At 42.3% G+C, this 19,227-nt stretch overlaps 2 protein-coding genes across 2 annotated transcripts; both read left to right on the plus strand.

Moving 5' to 3' along the window:
• Positions 1-4,807: 4,807 nt before the first annotated feature.
• On the plus strand, positions 4,808-10,288 carry efna1b (ephrin-A1b). The gene is made up of 5 exons (XM_028977011.1): positions 4,808-5,043; positions 8,422-8,717; positions 8,812-8,880; positions 9,165-9,284; positions 9,378-10,288. Exons 1-5 carry the CDS (start codon positions 4,931-4,933, stop codon positions 9,506-9,508), a joined length of 729 nt encoding a protein of 242 aa, XP_028832844.1. The 5' UTR covers positions 4,808-4,930; the 3' UTR covers positions 9,509-10,288.
• A 1,293-nt stretch (positions 10,289-11,581) lies between these two features.
• On the plus strand, positions 11,582-14,248 carry slc50a1 (solute carrier family 50 member 1). Its single transcript, XM_028977415.1, has 6 exons — positions 11,582-11,802; positions 11,915-11,992; positions 12,114-12,237; positions 12,347-12,508; positions 13,138-13,257; positions 13,798-14,248. Exons 1-6 carry the CDS (start codon positions 11,735-11,737, stop codon positions 13,903-13,905), a joined length of 660 nt encoding a protein of 219 aa, XP_028833248.1. The 5' UTR covers positions 11,582-11,734; the 3' UTR covers positions 13,906-14,248.
• The last annotated feature ends 4,979 nt before the right edge of the window (positions 14,249-19,227 follow it).

The raw sequence follows: 19,227 nt of genomic DNA on the forward strand, positions 1-19,227 counted from the left end.
CAAGTATTCACAAGTATTCACAAGTATATTACGGGATCAGAAAACACCTTCACAGCCAATGTCCTTTCTACTGGTCTTTCCTTGGACAACTTTTGGTAGGTCTTGACCCCTGCAGACCAGGAACATCTGACAAGAGCAGCAGTTTTGGAGATGGTATGACCCAGCTATCCAGCCACCTAAAGGTGCTTGTCAGAATCATTCACATCCTTTTTCCTCACATTAAAATGTCTAATATATCCCACCCACTGCCAGGTGTAGCTGGCAAAGTATTCACAAGTATATTACGTTAAGTTAAGTTATTAAGTTAATTACGAAAAGCTGCATTGCGAGTAGCTGCAGTCTTACTTCACTTTAAAAAAAGAAATAAATAAGTGAATACCAAGTGAGGACACATTTCAATGTGTGCACTGTGTGCTGTGCTGCTGTGTATCACAATGACAATCACTTCACTGGCTCCAAGATGCTCCTGAAAGAACACAGAGAAGCAATATCTGATGCTTTGAGCTGTTCTGTTTAATCTGCTCAAAATTTAGATAGAAAGACTTACACACACCTATGAGCGCACACTAATACCTAATTACTGTAATTAAATCCTATTGTACTTCTCATCTACTTACCAGTGACGTTTTTAATTCTTCTAAGCCTGTAATGGCTTTCTTTTAGCGCTTTTGGAGGGCTGTCTCTCGCTCTGTGTGTGTGTGTGTGTGTGTGTGTGTGTGTGTGTGTGTGTGTGTGTGTTTAAACCACTGTTGTGTGACAGTTGACCTCTGAAGTGTTGGTTTGGGCTACAGGTTACAGGTAAGTTCACAGAACTTACTAACACACATACACATGCAGAGTTATTATACACTTATACACACACAGCCATGCATTTATACACACACACACATGCAGTGTTTGATAAGAGTGTGTGAGACTCTGTGTTCTTGATAAGTCATGTGTCTCTTTATGTAATACGTGCCACAAACACACTTCTGCCAGCATCACAGACCGGAGCTAGAGCACATTCACACGTACACACACAAGGAACACACACATTTACAGAATGGCAACCCAATCTGGGCTTAGCAGTTGGGGGGGGGGGGAATACAACAGATGACTGCAGAACATTTTAAATATAAAAACAGGACAGGGAGGAAAACGAGAGATCACGATGCCGCCACAAGTTGTGCGGCACGTACAAAGTTTGCTTTCACTTCTTTAGAATTCTACATACAGTCAGCATTACCAGCAACAATTTTTTTACCAAACCACTCAAGTACATGTTGCAAAAAAGAGCAGAAACACCCATAAAACAACCAACTGAATTACAAATCATGATATTTATCTTTATATGCATAATCGCAAATTCTAGAAGAATATAAAACACTGTAATCATGCATGCTACTTCTATATAATCATGTTGGGTCTGAGAGAGGCCAAGCTTCAGTCCAATTACTGCAACATTCAGAAATGCCCCTGACCTGTAAATATGTTGCCTTTTGGAATGTGTTTGAGAATTTTTAGATTTTATGTTTATTTTATCAACCATTGAATTTCGTCTCTGCTACCTGACTCATGTTTACCACAGTAGCTGTGTGACTCTGCATGTGTGTTTCTATTTCTGTTTGGATGAACTTGCATCACCTTCCATTGTCAGTAAGTGTGTGTAGATGTCTGTGAATGTGTGTCATGGTTAAACAATGAACATGCTTAGGCCAAGAGGACCATCTATGTGTGTATGTATGTATGTGTGTGTGTGTGTGTGTGTGTGTGTGGGTGTGTGTGAGAGAGAGAAAGAGAATGTGTGCAGGAAGAAAGAAAACATAAGAATGGTTCATTTTATCCAATACCACACTCACTAAGAATACTAAGAGGAGGTCAAATGCTTCTTTAGGTTCCTAAGATTATAAAACTTGTCATCACAAGTGTAAAAGTTACGAGTATTATGAGGGAATTATGGCATGTTTTTTTCTGCCCACCATAAAACAACATGAAAGTCCACTGAGGTACGAAATACACAGGTAACCTGAACTGAAACAACAATCAGCCAGTCATACAGCCCGACTCACACAGACACATTCGACAGCAGCCACACTTCGCCCACACAGAGCGCATGGCGGCCCATCTGTGATCAGCACAACTGACCCAACAGAAAGAAAGAAAGAAAGAGAACGGAAGGAAGGGAGAACAGGTAGCGTTAATAACTGTTCTACTTTAAAGTGTGTGTTTGTGTAGGTGTGTGATCCTCTACCAACTCTCAGATGCAAGGCTGAGGGTCAGAGAGTCATCAGCGGAACATCACATCTCATGGTAGAGCAGCACCGTATCCGGATGATGGTGATGATGCCACAGTTCATCTGTAAATTTATTTATGCCTGTTTCAAAAAGACATAAAAAGGTTCATCTGTTCATCTCAGATCCAGCTGCTGCTAAGCAACGCCAAACAGTATCAGCTGGATGTAATGAGGTGGAGTGATAGATCATGATGTCCACCACTGAATATCTTAAGAACCTAGAATGATTTACTGTTGCAGCACGGCTGCCCTCAGTCCGAGTGGAAATGATTAGCTGCCCGACTTACCAGTTCTGGGCCATTTTTCATTCATGCCCAGCTGTTCTTTTTCCTAATGGATGATTTGAAAAGATAAAAGTCAGTTGTTACCAGGAGTGTGATGTTTATTACTCAGCAGACAGAGTGAAAAATGATGATACTATGAAATATGAATTCTTGTCAGCACAGGATATTTACTGCAGGCACGGTTGCAGTCATGGCTTTTCCTTTCTTTCTCATTCCTTCATTTGAAGTGTGTCGGACAGAAAGATATCACAGAGCTCGCTACTGAGCTCTTTTTGTCCCCCATGTTACTCATGTTCAAACCACTTGACACAATGCAGCTACTCCTTAGAAACCTCAAAACCATCATACACAAAGACACAAACACACACCTACACAAACACACACACACACACATTTCATTGGTCTGTATTTCTAGGCTGAATATTTCTGAACCTGCTTTATTACCTCAACCAGTCCTCACCAGTCGTGTATTACTGGAGAAAGCAAAGCATAAAATAAACATAATATTTCATCTTCCTCAGAATCTGCAACAAAAGTTTTATCAGACAATGAGTAATATGTGATACTCACATTAACCTGAGGCAGGCTAGAAAGGAAAGAATAGTGTGTGTGTGTGTGTGTGTGTGTGTGTGTGTGTGTGTGTGTGTGTGTGTGTTTTGTCTAATTTTCTATGTGATTCATCAGGAGTATTGCTATGGCAGGTTATTATGTAAAAGTGTCCATCTGTGGTCACGCACACACACACACACACACACACACACACACACACACACGAAAATAAAAACTGTCTGACACATTTTAAGACAAACAGACCGAATGTAACAAATGGAAATGTACAACATAGCAATACACAAACCCACACACACATGAGCACAGATATGAAAATAAAAAGGAATATTGAGCTGCACAGCAAGAGAGAGAGAGAGAGAGAGAGAGGTCTGAGATGTGCGAATCTGTTCATTATAGGAACAGGATTACATCATCTGGAGTCTGATATTCATATCAGACGCTTAACATTTAATTCATATTCAATTTCTGAACAGATTAGACTACATAAACTACAGTAAATACGGAAAGTATTCAGACCCCTTTAATTGTTCCTTGTTATATTTCAGCCATTTGCTCATTTAAGTTTAAATTTTCCTTCATTAATGTACACACAGCACCCCATACTGACAGAAAAACACAGAATTGCTGACAAGTATAGATTTATTAACAAAGGAAAACTGAAATATAAAATTTCAAATATGTGTTTTCATCCATCGTTATGGATTCTTTTATTATAAATTGTCTGCATAATTTGGCTGTTGAAAGACTGGCAGACATATGACCATCAGCTGTGCAGATGAAGGTTCTACAGAGTTCTCTGTCTTTTTTGGTTGGAAAACTTTTCAGGAAACAAGCACGCCTTTTATTCCATTGGAAACATGATCATCTGTCAAGAGTCTCGGCTACAATACAACTTTAATCCAGGGGAAGGCGAACTAGATCCTCCAAAACCCCCACCCACACCTACACTACCTAAATAGCTGCTAACATGTCAGAAAAACAGTAAAATAAAAAACATGACTAACTCGTCTGTAGAGTCTTTCCCTCTCGACAGCATGTGTGAGCTTGTCCAGCCTGAGGCAGGCATGACACACACATACACACACACATACACATACAGATGTCTGTTAAATTTCTCGGTGTTCATCGGGGCCAGGTAGGCAGGAAGGTGACGAATACGGAGCGTCACCAGTGTCGGCATGATTACCTGGATGTGACGTGAGCAATACTGGATTCAACCGGTGAATTTCCAACATGTTTCCATAATTCTACATCAGCAGGGAAAGTGTTTATTACATTTACATTTACAGAATTTACCAAACGCCCTTAACCAGAGCGACTTACAATCAGTAATGACAGGGAGACACTCAGGGTTAAGTGTCTTACTCAGGGACACAATGGTAGTAAGTGGGGTTTGAACCTGGGACTTCTGGTTCACCCACTAGCCTACTACCACCCTTATTATACATTTATCAGTGCGATATATGTCATAAAATAACCATAAAACTCTAATAAGTTGCTTAAAAGGTGTAATGTATGAATGAATTTACTGTAGTTGAGTTTACTGTAGTTTACTTCTAGTTCTGCTGTGTCTGGACTGTTGTTGTCCGCTGGTGGGCGGGGTTTATCCTCCTGCTCTGATTGGATGTGCGGTACGATGTGGGCGGGATTTCGTTTGGCTCTCCGACAAAACTGAGCCAAGGCGCAACTCCTTCTCACACGAGGAGTCTGAATTGCGGCGAGTCGAAACCTGAGCTTTAGCGCTTTACTCTGTGCGTTCGAATCCTCGGAGAGATTCTGTTGCTGCTGAGGAGAAGGAGGATGAGGATGATGATGATGGACGCGCTTGGTCTTCTCTGGGTCGCCCTGACGCTCTGCGCTTGGTGCGCGTCTGGCGAGCGGCACAGCATCTTTTGGAACAGCAGCAACCCGAAGTAAGTTTTGTGTGTGTGTGTGTGTGTGTGTGTGTGTGTGTGTGTATTAAAAGGGTCGAGTAGTCGCGTGTTCCACTGAGGTTCTTTGGCCAAGAAGGAAAACTGATCGCTCGGCAGGGATCGATCGGAGTGACGGGCGGGATAGTGCGACACTGGAGACACGGGGACACTGGAGGCAAGGCGACATTGCGCAACAGCGCAGCGGTCTGGTGTAATACCTGTCACCTGTCACCTGTGACGCAGAGTCGCGCTCCTTGCTCGGGATGTGTTTGAATTATGGCCACATGTAATATGCCTTCTAATGTTAGAAGGCATTTACATGTTAGTTACAGAAAAGTTACATATTGAATAGTCTGGTCACAACGTGTGTGTGTGTGTGTGTGTGTGTGCGTGTGTGTGTACATGTGTGTGTGGTGGGCTCCTGGATAAATCAGGGCCAGCATACTGGTCCAGAGACAGATCATTTGTGTTTATTTTAATCCTGACATGGTTCACATTCTGTCTGGAAGTTGCCATTGCATAACCATAACAAGACAAATCATAATTTTACAATAATCCTGCTTACAGATGCTAAATATAGCCGTGACAGTGGGGCAGCTGGCACAGATGGACTCATGAACGCTAAAATCCGTCTCATTCACTCCTCCGGGAGGATGTGAAGGTCCAAATGAAGTTGTGTGCTGATCTGCGGGCCTGGTGAAGAATACCAGTAATCCCATCAGGAGATCAGGATCCCACGATTTACACTTCAGTTTCCAGTAAAATCTCCTCTAATTTCTGAGAGGAAACAGAGAAAAGATTTAGTCATTTTTGTGTAAGGTTTTATGCACGTACACACACACACACACAGACACTCACACTGATAAAGAACCCATGCAGACACACCCTGAACTTGCAAGTGTATTTTATTGCATATCTTATTTTTAGAGCACGTACGTGTGTGTGTGTGTGTGTGTGTGTGTGAGTAGTAGAGTTCATTGCAGGGTTTCCAGTGTTTGTGGTACAGTTGGGGAGGTGCCAAGGTCTATCAGGTTGATGTGGACACACTGGTTTGTGTGTGTGTGTGTGTGTGTGTGTCTGGGCACTTAAATGATAGCACACGTCTCACTATGTTTTAAAAGAAGCTTGTTTTTCTGTTCGTTAACAATTAACAGTTCCACACACACAGCTAACGAGCCCCGCCCCACCCCTCCCACACACAGTGTAACCCATGGAGAATGTGAGATTTGGGGTATTATTAGTACCAGCCCGCCTGCCAGACATGTTGCTAAACTCAACCCTGTCAGCTGTCCACTGCCCCCTCAACAACACACACACACACACACACACACACACAGAGACCCCTCTCAGTTTCTGTCTGGGGTCTTTCTATCTGCCTTTTCCCCCTGCATAGATCTCCTGCTGTACCTGTCTGTCCCGTACACTTCCCAAACATCTCCACTCCGCCCATCCATGCAGATTACGGGACGGATGGGACAGGATGGGGTGGGGTGGGTTGGAATGGGGGGTAATCTGTGTGGATGTGGCTGAGTTAAAGAGTTATATATAAATGTGCTGTAATCTGGATGTTCCGTAATCCGGGAAGATGACATCTGGGAATGTGTCTGCCGCAGCCATACATTGTCCAGTCTCTTCTTCCAGCTTGAGTCCTTGATTATTGTTGGATGTTGTCCCTTCAAGCATGACACACACACACACACACACACTCCTCTTCCCAATTTTCTCTCTGCTTCTTATCTCTGTCCCAGACATCCGCTCTGTCTCACTGTCCAGAGTCTCTGCCCCCCATTTGCTCTTTCCTGGACCCCACAGGGTCTCTGTCTCTGTTTGGTCTGCCGTCAGTTTCCTCTAAAATCGAAGGCAGATCTTTACTACTTTCATTATGTGCCGTTTTCTGCATTGTTTTAGTAGGCAGCTACATTTTGTGTGTGTGTGTGTGTGTGTGCTTGTTTACATTAAGTAGCTCTCTACTGCCCCCTAGGGAGTTTATGTTTCCCAGGGCTATGACGACTGCTTCTCTAACATCTCAGTCCATGTCTAAAAGGTCTGAGAGCAGCAAGTAACAAGTTAAACAGCAGGTTGTGAGAACAAGGAGGAGGAGGGGTGAAGAGGAAGGCAGTAATGGGAGGAGGGCTAATAGAAGGGTGAAGAAGATGAGGAAAAGAAAGAGTGAGGGAGGGTCCAAGGGGAATAAAAGAGGAGGTGAAGGAAGGAGGAGTGAGACGACAATGATTAATGACAAGTGGAGAGTGAATGTCGACTTTGCAGCATTTAGCATAGACTCCCAGAATGAACATTTGTTCTCTCTCTCTCACACACACACACACACAAAAACACACATACAAAAACACACATGGAATATGCAAAGATCCTACTATTAGTATCTTAATCTGTATCTGTTAAGGCATTATTATAGTTGGATAAATGTTATTTTTTTGCATGTCTGTTTCTTATCATACTGTCTTTGTGTGTATATAAGGAAGATTTCATTTTAATTAAACACTGTTATACAGCTCCAATAAGCCATAATAATTATAATAATTAATTTAGCTACACTTAAATGAATTATACTAAGCTGTAACATAAGTAAGAATTTTGAGTAAACATAATTCATAGAAATGTCATCCCAGATTAAACATTTTTGTGCAAGTTTCACATTTCTTCAGTAAGTATACTAGGGTGTGTAGGATGATTTGAGTTATCTGGCAACATTGGTGCTGGGTGGTTTTACATCAGACCATTTTCAGTAATGAATGTGTTAAATAAAATAAATGGGGGGACAACATGGCTGTAATGGAACTGTGTTGTAATGTGTGTGTGTGTGTGTGTGTGTGTTTCGCTCATACACGTTGCTGGCAGTCAGAAATTACGCAGTTGTTGCACCTCCACCTGTTTCCATCAGTGCTGACCGGCTGCATATGTGTTTGTGTGTCTGCTGACTCAGAAGGTGTGTGCGTGTGTGTGTGTGAGAGAGAGAGAGTCAGAATTTCAGTCCTGATCTTTGACTCCAATGACCTGCCAGACAGCTAAAGGCATTCATGAGTGAGGGAAACAGACGTCACTTCACACACACCCTGATAACCAGCGTAAACATGTCCACTTTCTTGATTTATTAATACAATACACATTGCCCTCTGGTGTACATAAAGTCTGTTGCGTCTTAACAATAGTATATGTGTGTGTGTGTGATTCAGTGGATGTGAACACATTGTGTGACATGTTAAAACCAGATATGCCACGTGACAGGTGTGTACGTGTAAAACACACCTACACACATCAAGACTGTATCAAATTTTTTTCTTCTTGGTTCCACGTTGGTCTGATATATATTTATAAGAAATATTTGCTCTGATCTCCATGGTTCTCTTATTGTGCCAGGTTCCTGTGGGATGATTACTCGGTGGAGGTCCACATCAATGACTACCTAGACATCATCTGTCCCCACTACAAACTGGGCGAGCTCCCATCCCAGGAGGCAGAGCGTTACATCCTCTACATGGTGGAGCGGGACGACTTTGAGACGTGTAAACCTCATTCCTTCGACCAGCTGCGTTGGGAATGTTCCAGACCCTTCGCCCCTCACGCCCCTGAGAAGTTTTCGGAGAAGTTCCAGCGCTTCACCCCCTTCACGCTGGGAAAGGAGTTCCGTCAGGGAGAGAGTTACTACTACATCTGTGAGTGCACGCTACTTACTGTGTAAACACTAGCACCTAACAGTGAAAAACTGTGTGTGTCTATCTAAATTTCCTGTATTTTTTCTTCTTACAGCAAAACCTCTTCATGGCCATGGGCAGGAGTGCTTGCGATTGAGAGTGGATGTCACTGGAAACCATCATGGTAAGAATTGCATGGCTCCCAAACGGAAATATGCCAGTGGGCACTGGACACATTATGCATGTCACACATTATGCATTCTACTGTGAATTCCATTTGTCATTTTCTTTATTCCGATTGGTTCATTAACACAGTGGTGTATTGCATGAAAAATTGGGCCCTGTTTTTAAACTTGCACTCAAGGCAGCAGTACGTTCTGAGCTTGCCGCTTTATCATCCTCAGCCTTTACATAAAAAGATTTAAAAAAAAAAAAAGGAACCATAACCATGCATCTCACCTTCTTCAGGCCACAAGGAGCACAGAAAGACTGCAGAGAAGGAAGAGGTGAAGGAAGAAGGACAGAAGAGACAAGGAGGAGGAGGAGAAGGAGGAGGAGTACACAACCCGTCCAACAGGCTTCCTGCAGGTTAGGAGAACATCCACCTGTTCTACCCCTCCATTCTAGTTTCAACAATCCCAGAAAGAGTGATTGTAACACGTCTCCTTCTCTTGCTCCCAGATGACCCAGTGGCCATTTTTCCTGTTGTCCAGAGAAGTGTGGGCAGCTCAGCAGTGTCCATCTCAACAGGCTCCTTCTCAGTGACTCTGTTCCTCTCCATCATACTGCTGTGGTTTCTTCATGGAAACTGATTGCGTCTGCTTTTAAACTGGACTTAAACTGGATTTAAAATGGCGACCCAGAGTCGCTAAGGCTGGTGCAGGACGCTGAGCCAGAAGAACAAAATGAAGATTTTTCTAAAGAATAAAGCTTTTTTATACAAGATTAAATGCAATTCACATGCCGTGTTTAATATTTAATTGAAGTGAGTGTTTTACTGTCTTTGTGAGCATGAATGCTGTGAGTGTTTTTAATGTTGACTTTTTAATGTTTTTTTGTTACATATCGTTTTTTTGTACATTTTACATATCTTGCTGGTGTCACAAAATATACTGAACATTTAGAAGTGTATTACTGTTTTTTTACCACCTGAGCCAAAAATGGAATATGGTAGATCAACTGTAAAGGCTGAATATGTGTGAACATTTTGGGATTACATGGTAATCCCAAAAAAGGTTATTTCAATGGCCTTGTTATGGACTTGTTATGCCATGAAAATAACCTTTTTTTAGTAAAGGCTGAATTCAATCAAGTCATGTCCCTGACAGTTATTAAAAAAAGGAAAGGTCCCCAGTTCCCGCAGAATGTTCCGTTTTCACTGCAGTGTCGGAAATGAGTGCTTGTTGTAAATGTGGCATCAGTCACCTGGTCTAGTCACACCGTCTGCACAAAGTGAACAGCCATCTGTATGGCATTGTGTTTTGTTTACATTTATGTGTATTAAATTGTATATTTGTACATAGAGATGGTTCTATAAAAAAACTTAAATAAGAATGTAATGTAATAAAACTTCATATGGTCTTATATTATAATCTGTGTTGCTTTATTACTGTGTTTATGATTAAATGAATAATTTAATAAGGCACCACCAGATTGGTTTGAAATGAAAACCGTATGAATAAGATCCTTCATGTTTTGGTGACTGTGAGACTGTAACATGGCCTGACCAGGCACCGTGTCCCCTGCCTTTCATCCTCCCATTCACAGTGTCAGTGCGAGAAGGGCAGAATGAAAGGAGAACAGTATAACCTCTCACCATGGTGTGAAGATGTCACTCTGGCGTTTACGCTCTCACTCTCTGTCATTCTCTGGTTTGCTTCCCGGTGGAAAAATCCACTTCATGTCCAAACCCAAACAGATCTCTATTGAGGGCAGTGGTGGCCTAGCGGTTAAGGAAGCCCCCAAGGTGCCACTGAGGTGCCACTGAGCAAAGGGCCGTCCCCACACACTACTCCCCATGCGCCTGTCATGGCTGCCCACTGCTCACTAAGGCTGATGGTTAAATGCAGAGGACACATTTCGTTGTGTGCACCATGTGCTGTGCTGCAGTGTTTCACAATTCATTTCATTTCACTTCACTTTCATTTCATTTATTCTATTGCACACCAGTAAACCTCACTTTAGACCCCTGGGTTGCTCAAATGTGAAGAAAGCCTCTATTTCGCATATTTAGCATTATATTTACATGTACTACATTTACCAGGCACTTTTATCCAGAACAACTCCAGTCCCCCTGGAGAGACTTAAGTGTCTTGCTGGTCAGGCCATAGGGTGGTAGTAACCTAGTGGGTAACACACTCGCCTATGAACCAGAAGACCCGGGTTCAACCCCCACTTACTACCATTGTGTCCCTGAGCAAGACACTTAACCCTGAGTTGCTCCAGGGTGACTGCCCCTGTAAATACTGATTGTAAATCGCTCTGGATAAGGGCGTCTGATAAATGCTGTAAATGTAAATGCTGTGTGTAAGCATTTGTGTAGTTCTCCCCCACCGATCCTAGATCAGCACATACAGTAATGTCCGTCCAAAACTTTATTTGCGAAAGGCAGAGCTGGGGTGTACAATTGCATGCTCAACCAAGCTAGCAAAGTACACTGCGTTTTTTAAAAAGATGATTTGAAGAAAAATATTTGTCACCACTAATAATAATTATTATTATATGTATTTAATTTTTTTACAGTCATTAATTTTTTTTCACAGTTCGTTTAATTGAACAACTTTCCGTTCAGTGACGTAATACTGCGCGTAATGTGACGTATGAGGGTGGTCAAGACATCGTGCTGTGATTGGCCGAGACTCCGTCCAGTACTATCACGTGGGCCAATCAGAGCAGACTATTCTACCGCAACCGGATTCCAAACGCGGAAACCGAGCGAGCGGGCTACCCTTCGGGAGACGTCAGCGTAGTAGTTCGGTGTGTTTGTGTTGTGTCCTGCGAGACGTGTCCTGTACGCTGTATCATTTTTTCGCCCTTCTATGGATTTTCTGCAGCTTCTGTCATGCGCCTGCATCGTGTTCACCCTCGGGATGTTCTCCACGGGGCTGTGAGTTCCTGCATCCCTACTGTGCGCCGAGTCTTATCCACAAATCACGTAAATTATAAAGCCTGTGTGTGTCCGTGTGTGTGTGTGTGTGTGTGTGTGTGTGTGGTTACAGGACCGACTTGAAGAAAATGAGAGCCAGTCAGAGTGCTGAAAATGTCCAGTTCCTGCCCTTTCTGACAACATGTTTGAAGTAGGGTGTCTGTCTGTGAGCAGTGCTGCTAATATTACAGGAAATTTGCTTTACAAATAATGTCTGTGTGTGTGTCTGTGTGTGTGTGTGTGTGTTTGTGCGCTTGGTGCTCACCCATCAGTAACCTGGGATGGCTGTATTATGGCACTCTGAAAAAGGATGGAACGCTGGTCTTCGTCAATGCCACTGGATCCCTTCTCCAGATTGTCTTCATCCTGTTTTACTTATACTACACCAAGGAGAGGGTGAGACCCTCCAAGAAACAAGCTACACACCTCTACTGTCACCATTGCACAGATGTATACTGCGCGTGCAGAAAAGCTCTAACGTGTGTGTGCGTGTGTGTGTTTTTAGAAAAAGTCATGGATGCAGACGGTGGTGATGGTGTGTGTGCTGTTTCTAGGTCGGGCATATTTCTCTGTGGCCGTCCATGAGGGTGATGCCCAGCTCGCTCAGCTCGGACTGGTCTGCAGCATTTTCACCGTCAGCATGTACCTGTCCCCCCTCGCTGACCTGGTAAAACGCCACATTCGCCACATTTACAACATGGCAAAGATATACATGATTTTCACGACTGAAAAAGACTGAACATTTTGTCCGTGTATAATAATATTTGATCTGCATATTTCTGACTACTGACCTGGAAGTAGATGGAGGAAAAGCTGGGACTAGTTTTTCCTGCCAGTCTAGTTTTTCAGCAGCATTCTCCGGCTCAACCCTTTCAGCCAGCCGGGCTGCTCAATCATACCCTCAACTTCAAACTTGTTACTTCTGCTGTACTTTTTATCATTTTTGTTGTAAGTTAGACCTGGACCTGTGATTAGTGGGTTTGGACCTTGATAAGCAAGTTTGGCTGCCACAGCAGTTCTGGAATGCCACGTTACATTATCTGCATTCAAATGCCAAGGTCTTTCTGTTGAAGTTTAAAAATGTCTTCCTCTCATCTCCACTTTCCTGTTTTCCATGACCTTCCTCTCCTTCTTATCTCCTTTTGTGCCCAATAATGCTTCCTGTTTTTTTTCATTCAGTTTATTCCTGTTTTCATCTGAACTTGCGTGTATGCATGTCATGATTACCATCTTTTTTTGTTGTAAATCTATTATATCATCACTGCAGCAAAATCTGACTCTCTGTCACTCTCTCAGCTAGAGATCATTCGCACACGCTCAGTAGAACGTCTCTCCTTCCCACTGACCGTTGCCACATTCCTGACCTCAGCCTCCTGGACTCTGTATGGCCTGCAGCTGCAGGATTTCTACATCATGGTGAGGAGGGATGGAGTTTTTTTGTTTTGTTTTTGTTAGATTAGAGCACTGACCTTTCTATCTACGTGGTCAGTCTGGTCAGGGGGGGTAGTAGTAGTAGCAGCAGCAGCAGCCTAGACACTTGCCTGTGAACCCTACTACTACAACCACTGTGTCCCTGAGCAAGACACTGTCTCCAGGGGGACTGTCCCTGTAACTACTGATTGTAAAGCACACTGTAGAAATGAAATCTAACTAATGCTAATGAGTGGTAGTAGCCAAGTGGGTAACACACTTGCCTATGAACCAGAAGACCCAGGTTCAAATCCCACTTACTACCATTGTGTCCCTGAGCAAGACACTTAACCCTAAGTTGCTCCAGGGGGACTGTCCCGGTCACTACTGATTGTAAGTTGCACTGGATAAGGGCGTCTGATAAATGCCGTAAATGTCTAATGCTATTCTCCAATCTCATCAATCTCTTTCAAAAATAGTTTTCTCACAGGTTTTCCATTCCATTTAATGCAGTGCATTCAATTCAGTCCTTCTCTCATGTTGCAGGTACCGAACACACCAGGAATCATCACCAGCCTCATCCGATTCTTCCTCTTCTGGAATTTTTCACCAGTCAGGCAGGACAAGCCATCTTATAAACTCATCCAGATTTAAACCAGACTTTGGACAAATCAGGAAGTGCCTTACTCTTCATTTTAGCTTCTGGACATTCATCTTCATATCTGCCACTTCCTGCAGTGATCTGGGCATGTTACTTGAAATGACTGTGGTCAGGCTCTGCAGATGGACCTTCTGCCTGCACTCAGCAAGGCACATCAGTGGATTCCTTCAGGTCCAGTGAAGTTGAGTGTGGTGAGATCAGGTTCCTGTTTACTGGCCAGTTTACTAACTGGCCCAGAAACATTCAGCTGTGGTGGAATGTTCAGGTTTAGATTTTAAAACATCCTCAAAATGTCAGATTAACAGAGGACCTCAGTTAATTAAACCTTAAATTCTACAACCGACCAATACTTTCTTCCCCTGCCATTATGATCATGTGATCACATCCACTTCCATGTGCCTTAAGTGTGTTTCTATATTTATATCTTAGTTATGACCAAATGATGGAAAATATGGGGTTATTTTATGTCCCCAGTTGAAAACTGAAAGATAAGTAAAAGGCATATAATTAGATAATAAAATTATTTAAATCTGACTAGGTTTAGGTGTAGGAGACAACTTAGTATAGAAAATGTTCCACGTGATCATACAGATATTATATATGACTAAGTTCTTACATATGAGAGTGTGGGTGTCTGTATTCATTCCTGTTTGTTCTTTTTTTCCCCCTTTTCACTGAAGGTGCAACACACACTGTGCTAGTAAGCAAATGCCACTTTGTTCTGAGATTGACCACAGAACCAAACTTTTTTTTTTTTTTAAACAAAATATCTATAAGCTGGACCAAGGGGTGACTAAATGCACTTTAACAACTGGACTGAAAGGACATCTTAATTGCCATGTCATTAAATATTTGAGAACTCAGACACTGATTTATAGAAAAGATGCAGGGTTTTGAGGTTGAGGATGTCTCAATTCAGGCTTTTAGAGGGTGTTCACACTCTGGCCAAATGGGGAAGAAAATAAGGTGAAATAATAATTGATATTATATTTAACAGTTATGCATAATCAACAGTGTCCTGAAATGAAAAATTACATGGCATCACGTCATAAAAATCTGAAATGTAACGTCAAATGTGTTCATTCTATGTAGATCTGTCTTTTTATATATATATATATATATATATATGTGTGTGTGTGTGTGTGTGTGTGTGTGTGTGGTAATTTTGTATACATACTAAGTTTTCAGAAACATTAAAAATATATTATTTTTAATTCTGCCAGATTTGAATGGGGTGTTTTGCCATTTGAAACACCACAGCACACAGTTAACCCAAGTTAACAGGGGGCAGTCATGAACGGCACCCTAGGAACAGTGTGTGGGGACAATACCTTGCTCAAGGTACGTCAGTGGCACTTGGCCGGTAGCAGATTCGAAACCCCAACCTCCCAGCAGGCAGCTGTATGAACTTCCATTGCAGGTAGGTATGTTATGAAAGTGTAATTGATGACGTTCTTGTGAATGTCCTGCAGCAGCGGGTTATTCTTCAAACCTGAGCCTCTGCTGGGTCAGCACAGCTTTCCCAGATCTCTTGCACTGAAAAAAAGAATATCATTTTTAATAGTGACATCTGATGCGAACATCAATCAAATTTGATTCACACCATGATTCATAAAACATTTTGTGCACATGCAGATACCCCAGTAGGACGGCTGCATTCTGTTTCTTAATGTAATAATTTATTTGACAAAGAGCCTAACACTGGCATTCACAGTACTTGAAATAAAGCTGAACATTAAAAAGTGTATTATATGTGCAGAATGTACAAAAATATGGGGTAAAATGTATTTAGCATGTCACCAATTTTCAAAGTAAATTTATTTCTAAAGTTGCTTTTAACATGAAATTCCAGATGTCCTCATCCCATCCAATCCACAGATGCAAAGAAATCACACCATAGCTGTCCATACCTTGGTATTGGTGTCCTTGACCTCCCTCACATGCACCCTTCACCCTCTTCCCATATGGAAGAAGGTACATTGGGGCCCTCACTGCCAGACTAAGCAGTAGCTTCATCCCACAGGCCATCAGACACCTGAGCACTCCCTTCAGACTGACACACACACACACATACACATAAGTGTAGGATGTTGGAATATGTATGTGTGCATTAGAGTACAGTGTGTGTGTGTTCCTGCAGCATGAGTGCCGTGTTGTGTCTGGGCTCAGGCTTGATTTCTGATGACAGGAAGTGCTGCTGGGAAACTGGGCAGCGGCTGTTCCCACCACTCATACCAATACGCACAGCTACATACTCTCACACCAGCACAGGATGAAGGGACACGCTTTGTGTTCTTTTTTCTTGGTTGTACGGTAGATCAACACCAACATGCAGTCTCATTTTAAAATTGTGAATTGATGAGAGGAGAGGAACTGCTAATCTGGAGTGAGAGAGGGAGTGAAGGTGTGGATGTGCGTGTGTAACAAAGAAACATACAAGGTGTGATTTGTGAGTTATCAGGTGGGTGGGACTGGGGGGAAGGGGGGGGTGTCATATGTGAGGTTGTGCGTCTAACAATGGAAGCCCAATCAAAAACAGGATCCCTCTGTTTCCTGCATCAAAGATTCTGTCTCTGTCAAACACACACACTCCCATTGTTTCAGTGGTTAAACACCACAAGCCTCTCCTCCGCCCGGCACCATCATAACTGGACAGCTGTTAGATCATGTAGAGATGCCAAAGAGCCACAGAGCAGAACGCCAGAGCAGTAGCTTGTGTGTGTGTTTCATAATGGGGCTAAAAGTGACCAATGCAGACATCTTTTTTTTATGCTATTAAGGGCACTGTTTTTGATCTGTTTTGTATAATCAGGAAAGAGAAAACCCAGAACATGACTTTTAATGATGTGTTCATAATTAACAGAGTTTAAAATGCTCCAACTTCCACATTCAGCACGATTTAGCATCCGAACTGAGAAAAGCGTGTCACAGCGGGACGAACAGAGGAATGTGCTCACTGTCATCTCCTTCCCTTATCTTTCTCTTCTTTTCATGCCATGCGATGTTTAATCCATGTACAACAGACATGCAATATAACACACACACACACAAACAGTCATAACCGCACCTGCTCATTTCCGTCTCGGATGAGGCTAACAGCAGGTCACCAAGGGTAACAGGTGAGGTCAAAGTTGACAGACTGTAAAAAATGGGCTGCATGGGCAGTTAATTTCTCTTGCTTGCACACACACACAAAGACAGATGGTTTTTTCATTACTGCACAGAAACACTCATGGCACACGTGACACTACAAATTCCATTACACTAGTATTTGTCACATCTAGACCAGTTACATTATCACTAGTTAAATCATACTTACAAAATATATTATACCACAAATTTTTGTATCTTATAAGAGTAGGTCACCCAGCCCTACCAATCATATGTGAGAGACGCCTCAGTAATGCCACCTAGTGACATTTTACTGAAGCCATTGCAACAGAGATCAACACATTTTATCCCTCTTCTCATTTATTCAAGGGAATAGTTGGGAAGAAATGAATGATTACCATTTCATATTTTTATCATATGTGTATTTACACACCAGCTGTTACATTTAAAAGAAGCACAGTGACGTGTGCAAACTTCTCCTGCTCTTCAAATAATTACCTGGAATGATGTGAGATTCTCATTCCGACATCCTTCTTCCTGTACTGGGATCACCAGTGGAAATAAACATGTCTGTGGATCACACACACACACAAAAAAATAAAAGTACACGAGAGAGGAATATCATTCAAGGTTTTATTTTACAAACATTCTGCCAAACCAGAATATGGGCCAAGAAACGACCTCAGATCACTACAAGACCAAGCAGTGCAGTTCAGACTGAAGCTTCATATAAAAGGGACATGATTCTGACAACGCACACAAACAGGCCAAAACCTGAGCTCTGTGCAACAAAACTGTACAGTCCCTGACAAACTTCTATTTTGTAGAAACACCTAAAATTAAACTGACTTTTAATTAATCAATTGGTGTTAGAAATAGCTCAATAAAATCCTACCAAATGATGTTTAATGCATTGAAAGGAATTAGTTTCACTGAAAAAAAGATTCCTCATTTAATCAAGACAGAAAGGTCCATTTTTGGCAAGACAAAAGTTTTGTCGCCTATACAGAAATTGAACAAATTTACTGCAAATACAAAAATATCAGCAAATTAAATAGTGATGCTGTCAGATCCAAATGTAATATCTTGAATGATTTCCATGAGCTTGAAGGACTGCATCTATCCGGTCTGGCAATTACAATTTATTGATGAAGTCAGGAATCGCTAAGAAAGCAGTCTTGCATGCCTCCCAGAGTTCATCAGTATTCTTTGGTTTCGTCTTCCATGCTTCCTCTTTCATTCAACCTCACACATGCTCAATAATGTTCATGTCTGGTGACTGGGTTGGCCAATCCTGGAGCATCTTGATCTTCTTTGCCTTGAGGAACATTGATGTGAAGATGGAAGTATGTGATGGAGCACCATCTTGTTGCAGAATTTGGCCTTTTTTATGGTTGGGAATACAAAAGGTAGCTAATATTTCTTTGTATTCAGACTATTGATGTTGCCTTCTACCCTGAAGATCTCTCGCACACCCCCATACTGGATGTAAAAAGCCCATGATTATTACTTCACCAAACTTCACTGTTTTCTGGGTGAATTTCGGATCCATGCTGGCTCCAGTAGGTCTTGACTGTGGTGTGGTGTATTGATCGGAAATCTTCTGCCACTTTTCGAGCATCCATCCTTTTAGCAGGCTGTGGGCCTTGGCAAATGCCACATGGTTTTTCAATTGTCTTTTGTTTTGTGCTGTCTTCTGGGCACTGACTCGACCATGGAGGCCATTTCGAGACAGAATCCGACAAACTGGTTGACACAGGGACTTCAGGTGACCAGGTTTCGTGGAGCTCTGCTGCAGTGGAAAATGGGCTGGCCTTGGATTTTTGAGCCAACAAACGGTCCTCTCGAGCAGTTGTCTTGCGGGGTCTGCCTGACCTGGGCTTGTCAAAAACATCTCCAATCTCTTTTTTTATCCTCTGTACTTGACGCTGAGACACATTGAAGGTGTCTGCCATATCAGCAGTGGATCTGGTCTTCAGCCTCTTCAACACTTTAGTCTCAGGGTGAATCTTAGGCATGTTTGCAGAGGTCTAGTTGCAGTTGATGTGAAGGTCTAGTGTACTGGGATTCTGAGACCTAATTGATCCATTGATCCACAGGTAAAGCTCATATGAAAAGGTCTTGTCACAAGGTTTTGCACTGAAACATTATTACAAAAGCTGTTGGGAATAAAATGAGCCATTTCTTGTAAAAAAAAACAAAAA

This window comes from Denticeps clupeoides, chromosome 4 (genome assembly GCF_900700375.1).
Source record: "Denticeps clupeoides chromosome 4, fDenClu1.1, whole genome shotgun sequence".
Taxonomy (NCBI): domain Eukaryota; kingdom Metazoa; phylum Chordata; class Actinopteri; order Clupeiformes; family Denticipitidae; genus Denticeps; species Denticeps clupeoides.